This window comes from Nasonia vitripennis (assembly GCF_009193385.2).
Source record: "Nasonia vitripennis strain AsymCx chromosome 2 unlocalized genomic scaffold, Nvit_psr_1.1 chr2_random0003, whole genome shotgun sequence".
Classification (NCBI taxonomy): Eukaryota; Metazoa; Arthropoda; class Insecta; order Hymenoptera; family Pteromalidae; genus Nasonia; species Nasonia vitripennis.
In genome coordinates this window covers 509986-517333 of record NW_022279609.1, presented here as the reverse complement: position 1 = coordinate 517333, position 7348 = coordinate 509986, and the positions used below count along the sequence as shown (strand labels likewise).

Sequence of the window (7348 nt, the reverse complement as noted above, 5' to 3'; positions counted from 1 at the left end):
CAGATATTGAAGAATTTCAAGAACGTGATTCTGGTTGGAGTCTACATTCTATTGAAAACATACAGATAAATATAAATAAATTTAATCCAATGCGTGCCGGTAGCTCTTATATACCATTACCAGCATTCATAGAGAAAAGGAAAGCATGCATAAATGTTAAAAATTATGATAACAAATGCTTTATATGGGCAATTTTATTTGCATTATATCCAGTAAAACATGGAAATCATTCTAATAGATTGAATAGTTATATTCAGTATGAAAACATTTTAAATATGAAAGGTATTGAGTTGTCAGTATCATTGAAAAGTATACCAAGATTTGAAAAGCAAAATAATGCAATATCAATAAATGTATTTGGTTTAGATAACAAAGATATTACACCTCTCTATTTAACATCATGTAAAAAGAGTAATCATATCAATCTTCTTTTACTCACAAATGATAATTTAGATGGTGGTGATGTTGATGAAAGTGATGAGTTTTTATCTCAATCACATTATGTATACATTAAAAGTATGTCACGTTTAATCAGTAATAATTTGACAAATAGAAAAAAGAAACTCTATGTTTGCGATAGATGTTTAAATTTTTTGTATAAAGAAGATGACTTAATAAAGCATGAAGAGCATTGCAAAATATTAAATAAATGTAGAATTAGTCAGCCTAATGAAGAAAATAGTTTGATAATGTTTAAAAATCATCGCTACAATGAAAAGTTACCTTTCATAATCTATGCAGACTGTGAATGTTTGTTAAAGCCAATAAGTCAAGATGAAAAAACAAATACGCAACCAATACAAAGTCATAAAATTTATAGTATAGGTTACTATCTGAAATGTAGTTACAACGATTCACTATCAAAATATGCCTTTTATAGAGGACCTGAAGCGTCAAAATGGTTTGCTGAACAGTTAAGAAACATAGAAAAACAAATAAGTGATTTATATGCGAACCCTTTACCTATGCCAGTTCTATCTCAGACAGAATTAATAGGTTATTATGATTCAAAAACGTGTCATATTTGTAAAAAATTGTTGAATGATGATGGAAAGGTGCGTGATCACTGTCATCTCACTGGAAAATATCGAGGACATGCACATGCTACCTACAATCTAAACTATCAAGATTCAAAAATAGTTCCAGTTGTGTTTCATAATTTAAGTGGTTATGATGCACACTTTATTATTACTGATGTATCAAACCATTTTCCAGGACAGATTGATTTACTACCTCTGACAAAAGAAAAATATATTTCATTTACGAAGCATGTAGAAAACAGCAAAATTAAGATAAGATTTTTAGATTCATTTAGAATTATGCCTACATCACTTGAAAAATTAGCATCATGTCTTCAAGACTATTCAATTGTTAATAAAGAATTTAGTGATCTGAGTACGACACAAATAAACTTGCTAACAAGAAAAGATGTTTTACCCTATGAGTATATAAGCTCATAGGAAAAACTAGAAGAGTGTAAGTTGCCTGAAAAAGAGGATTTTTTCAGCATTCTCAATGACTCATCGATATCTGATCGAGAGTATGAGCATACACAAAATGTATCGAGTACATTTAATATACAAACACTTGGCGAGTACTCAGATCTTTATATGAAGACTGATGTTTTGCTGTTAGCAGACGTTTTCAAAAATTTTCGAGATCAGAGCATGAATGTTTATAATCTAGACCCTGCTCATTATTACACTACTCCAGGCTTTTCCTGGGACGCTATGCTCAAACATACAGGTGTACAATTAAAACTTCTAACAGACATTGACATAGTACTTTTTATAGAACGAGGAATTCGAGGTGGTTTGAGTCAGTGCTCTAATCGGTATGCAGCAGCTCATCATAAGTACATGCTTGAAAAGTATGATAAAGATAAAGCAAATGAATACTTGATTTATTTAGATGCAAATAATTTATACGGATTTGGGCTTTCACAGTGTCTTCCGTATGATGAATTTCAGTGGCTTGAAAATTGTGAAAGTTTTGAATTGTTTTCCATCGCATCAGACGCTTCTCATGCTTATATTTTAGAAGCAGATTTATATTATCCTCCTGAAATACACGATGATCATAATGATTTACCATTCTGTCCAGAACATGCAAAACCTTCGGGATCTAAGCAGGAAAAACTTTTAGCTACCTTCAACCTAAAAGAAATTACATTATTCATTATATTGCTCTGCAACAAGCTCTTTCAAACGGTCTTCGACTCGTTAAAATACATAAAATTCTAAAATTTAAGCAGTCTCCCTGGCTCAAATCATATATTGATTTCAACACTAGTATGAGGGCTGTAGCAAAAAATGATTTTGAAAAAAACTTTTTCAAACTAATGAATAATGCTGTATTTGGCAAGACCATGGAAAATATTAGAAAACGAGTTACAGTCAAACTAATGAGTAAATACGATGGAAGATATGGTGTCGAAGCTCAAATTTCGAAGCCAAACTTCCACAGTAGTTCCATATTTAATGAGAATCTAGTTGCAATACAGTTAAATAAGACTGATATACTTATGAATAAGCCAATCTATGTTGGGCTTGTAGTTTTAGATCTCTCCAAGACACTGATGTATGATTTTCATTATAATTATATACGGCAAATGTACAAAGATGATTGTAATTTATTGTATACAGATACTGATAGTTTTATATATGCTGTTAAATGGGATGATTTTAATGAAGATATGAAGAAGAATATTCATAAATTCGATACATCAGATTATTCGGCAGACAATGTATTTAATATTCCATGTGTTAATAAAAAGGTCGTAGGACTTATGAAAGTCGATTGTAATGGTCAGATTCTTACAGAATTTGTTGGATTGAGAAGCAAAATGTACAGTACACGTGTTAATAATCAAGATAATATGAAAAAAATCAAGGGTATCAAAGCTTCAGTTGTAAAGAAAACCATTGAATTTAATGACTATTTGGACTGTCTACGAAATTCACGCATTCAGAGTCGAGAGCAGTACGCTATAAGGTCCAAACTTCACAAGGTGGAGACCATTAGACAGAGGAAGATTGCTCTCAGTCCTTACGATGATAAGATTTCTTCAAGATAATACTACTGATACGCTTGCCTGTGGGCACTATAAAATATTACAAAATGGGTAAGTTCGAATTATACACATACGCACATATTTCACGTAAAATTCAATTTAGAAACGTCTGATTCCAGCAAAGAGTAGCGTGTACGATTTAAGGAAGAACCAACCATACACTTGATGTATAAATGGAAATTTGCGCATCATGAAGCTCGATGTGGCAAGTGGGAGCAGGTTGCACGCGATCGAGAACGTTTTAGGAGAAGAATTTTACAAATAAATGAAATTATATTGCCAGTACTTGTAAAAAAATTGAAGGAAATGTAAATAAATGAACAATAAATTTTACATCAATTATAATTTATTAATGTTTTCTTTTTTTACATATCATTTTTATTAATCCAACTGTTTTGAGTATCGTCAAAACCTAACCATTTTACATAAACTCTATCACCACTTTTTCTTAAAACTTTCTCAATCAAATAGACATCTGGATATTCAGTCTTCAGAAGTTCTTCCTCGTAGAATCCTCCAGCTATTGGTTTGTCTTGATAATCTTTTAGATGATAAGTATAGGGCTTCGTAGGTGAAACTCGCGTTATTGTAAAGATTTCAGTTGACCAATTGGGTGTATAGCCCTTATCGAAAACCTCCTTGATTCGGCTTACACGTACTTTATCTCTAATTTTAAATTTAGCTCGTTTAAACAAATTTAGGCTGTTTAACTTTTTCCTATTAATTCCATTAAGAATACGATTAACTTTGCTTTTGTCTACTTCTGCAGGCTTCATTCCTATTGTCCGATGTCGACTATTATTATACTGCAATGTTAAATCTTGTAAGATATCCAACCATTTGTAGCTACCACGCAGACTAAATAACTTCCACATCATGCTTTTTAGAGTGCGATTAAAACGTTCACAAATTGATGCCTTAAGATTACTGTAGGTAGAGTATAGATGAATTTTATAACTTTTCATTAGTTTGTCAAAATCTTTATTGTAAAATTCTTTTCCACGATCCGTTAGCAAATTCTTGGGCACTTTTTTTTGCAATAGTATTGAGTTCATAGCTTGAGTTACACATTTTCCAGTTTTTTGTTTCACTGGCACAGTCCAAGCATACTTTGAGAATACATCAATAACTGTGAGCAGGTGCTTAAACCTCTATTTTGCTTGGCATATGGAATCATTTCAACAAGATCTACTTGCCAAGTTTCATCGATATTTTTGCTGAGAAAAGAAAGACGTGGATAATAACGTCGAGCAGGTTTATGAAGTTCCTCCACTAGTCCTGCTTTCATTGTGATTTACAGGTTTATTTATTCCAGAATCCAAGATTTGTAATTTCTCTTGCAAATCTCTAAGCGTTTTATTTATTCTAGAAAATTCTGTCTCAGTATTTATAATTTTATTATTTACTAGACTCTCCACTTCCTGTAGATCTTTTTCAAATTTATCAGCTCTTTGTTTAATCAACTTTTTTACAGACTTTAAATTTACAGCATCATCTTGATCCACAGCATCACCAAAATAACACAGTTTTCGATTCTCTAAATCAAAATTTCCATTACTAGTCAGCTTGAATCCTAGTCCAGGCGGTCATCGACATGTGCCTGCAAGGACTAGTTGACGTCCAAACACATCAATACTCATTTCGATACTGAGTTGTTACAAAATAATTGCAGCTTCACGAAACTCCTCAATAATTGATTGTATTTCATTGACATGGTTATTATTGTCAGCAGATGTTTCAGCTATAAGTAATCTTAAACGATCTACAAGTTCATTTGGATCATCCCAATAACGGTATTCAGTATGGATATTTTTATGAGCGATCTTATATGACATAAGCCCCTTACCACTTTTACCAACCTTGAGAATTTTACTCACAAAATCAGTATATTTCTTACTTGCATTTTCACGAATATCTTCCTTCGATTTATAGTATTTTTTGTGTGCATTTGTGTCTTTTAAAATCTTAGCATAATTCTTCTTATCATTGTCAGTGATTAAAGTGTCATCAGGATATTTCTTAAACAACAATTCCACAAGACCGAGATCTTTCTCATACACTTTATTGCCAACGATAATTTTATCTTTGTCAAAACTTATAGGAGCATTTCCAATCATTAGTTTATTATCCTGCATTTTTCGCATTCCATATACTGTATCTAAGGCTCGTGTTTGTCCCTTAAGCAACAATCGAATGTTTTCATCGACATTAGCGCTCATATCGTTTTTTCATCATCCGAAACATCTGAAACGATTGCAGCGTTATTTTGAATAACAGTTTCTTCGTGATCTGAAATATCTGAATCGCCCACAGCTGACTCAAAAGCTGATTCTCCATGATCATCGTCATCATCATCATAGTCTTTTTTATTATTTTCAATACGCTCTAATTTTAATTTTCTCATCTTTCGTTTTTCTTTTTTAACTACTACTGGTGATAAACTTTTTTCTTGTTTAATATGCTCACTTACATAGATTAGCTTTTCCAGTGGTTTCACAAGCGGTATGAACGAGTCCTCAAAATTTTTGTCCACCTCCAATTTTTGTGACTTTACCAAATCGTACTTTCTTTTCAAAGCTCTACGAGCTTTCTCAACTTCACGTAGAACTACAGTTTGTTGATCAAAATCAGACATCTTGATAGTTTAGAGTCTCACAATCAAATGCTAAATTTATTCAGTATTCTGTATATTTATTATAAACTGATCAAAGCCTTTTCTGTAGCGACCATCATTGATATCACGGTCTTTGTCTATAACGAGAAAATTATCCTGCTTCTCACAGGCAATATCATCAAAGATAGAAATTGAGTTGGGTTGAGCTTCATCAGGTGATACGACGAGATCGTGTTCACCGAACGATAAGTATTTAATACCTTCTAGAGGCTCAACAAGTTGTTTTAAATATTTAGGCTGATTCAAAGATTTCGAGTATACGTAAATATTTTCAAATCTCAAAGCATTAGGATGAATGATTAGAGATAAGAGTGCGTTCGTTTTACCACAATTAGACGGACCACAAAATACTGCTCTTATACTCTTAGGTAGCAATTTTCGATGACGATTGTGTTGTTTTTTTTTTTTGCTGCTGCTGGGTCAAAAGATCAAAATTAACCACTGGCAGCAACTTTGCAGCCTGCTTTTTAAGATCCATCATGCTTCTTAAAATTTCATATCACGACTGACTCGATATATTATAAATATGAGCATTTATAGTACCCTCAGTCAGTCTCGCATGAGCTTGTTAAAAGCTAGCATCATGCATCAGAAAAAAGGTACAGGTTTAGTGAATACATTGATTAACAAATTACCCATTGAACTTCATGTGCCTGGTTATCAGTACTGTGGTCCAGGTACTAAACTTGCTAAACGTTTAGCTCGTGGTGATTCAGGAATAAATCCTCTAGACGCTGCTTGTAAGCAACACGATATTGCCTACTCAAAAAATCCTGATAACATTCAAGATAGAAACGCAGCTGATCAGATTTTAGCAGAGAAGGCGTGGCAGAGAGTGAAATCTAGAGACGCTGGTTTGAAAGAAAAAGCGACAGCTTTCGCTATAGCAAATACCATGAAGTTAAAATCAAAGCTTGGTTTGGGTGTTGGAAGAGGAGGAATAAGAGGAGGTGGCAGGCGTAGATCTAATAAACTTAAGAAAACGATTTCAAAAAAAAAAGATTACACTGAAAAATTTGATCAAGTCAATGGAAAAACCTATCATTCCTGGCAACGATTCTCGCTCTATGATAAAGTCAACACTAAAGATGGGTCGAGAGCATGTGAAAAATGTTAGTGGAAAAAGTAAAGTTAATGTTTCACGCATATTGCCTGTTCCCAGCAAAGTAGGTGGCTTTCTTTCAGCACTTATCCCACTTTTTGCTGGTCTCAGTACAGTAGGCTCATTTGCAGGAGGAGCTGCGGCAATCGCTAAAGCAATAAATAAAGCATGTGCTGCTAAGAAACAAATGGAAGAGCAAAAACGACATAATGAACAAATTGAAATGTTGGCACTCGGTAAAGGACTGTTTCTAAAACCTCATCGTAAAGGTTTCGGCATCTTTCTGAAGAAGAAGAACAAAAAGTGTAAAGGAAGAAAAAAAAACTTTGATGAAATAAGATTGCCTAAACGTGCACTTACCGACTACGATCTGCTCAAATATATAAACCTAATGAATATACCAAATTTTCGAGGAGTTTTTATGAGAAATGCTCTGCCTTCAAACGGTTGTCGAGCCAGAGAATCGGCAGTCATTAATCTGGATGATGCAAGTGGACCT

At 33.2% G+C, this 7348-nt stretch overlaps 1 protein-coding gene across 1 annotated transcript; it reads left to right on the top strand.

Moving 5' to 3' along the window:
* The first annotated feature begins 1454 nt into the window (after positions 1–1454).
* LOC116416268 lies at positions 1455–3418 on the top strand. Its single transcript, XM_031923977.1, has 2 exons — positions 1455–3124; positions 3177–3418. The coding sequence occupies exon 1, from the start codon at positions 2294–2296 to the stop codon at positions 3074–3076; it is 783 nt and encodes a 260-aa protein (XP_031779837.1). The 5' UTR covers positions 1455–2293; the 3' UTR covers positions 3077–3124; positions 3177–3418.
* The last annotated feature ends 3930 nt before the right edge of the window (positions 3419–7348 follow it).

Excerpts from the sequence above, each read along its gene's own strand:
- LOC116416268 (XM_031923977.1), top strand. The coding sequence starts at position 2,294 with ATGAGGGCTGTAGCAAAAAATGATTTTGAAAAAAACTTTTTCAAACTA.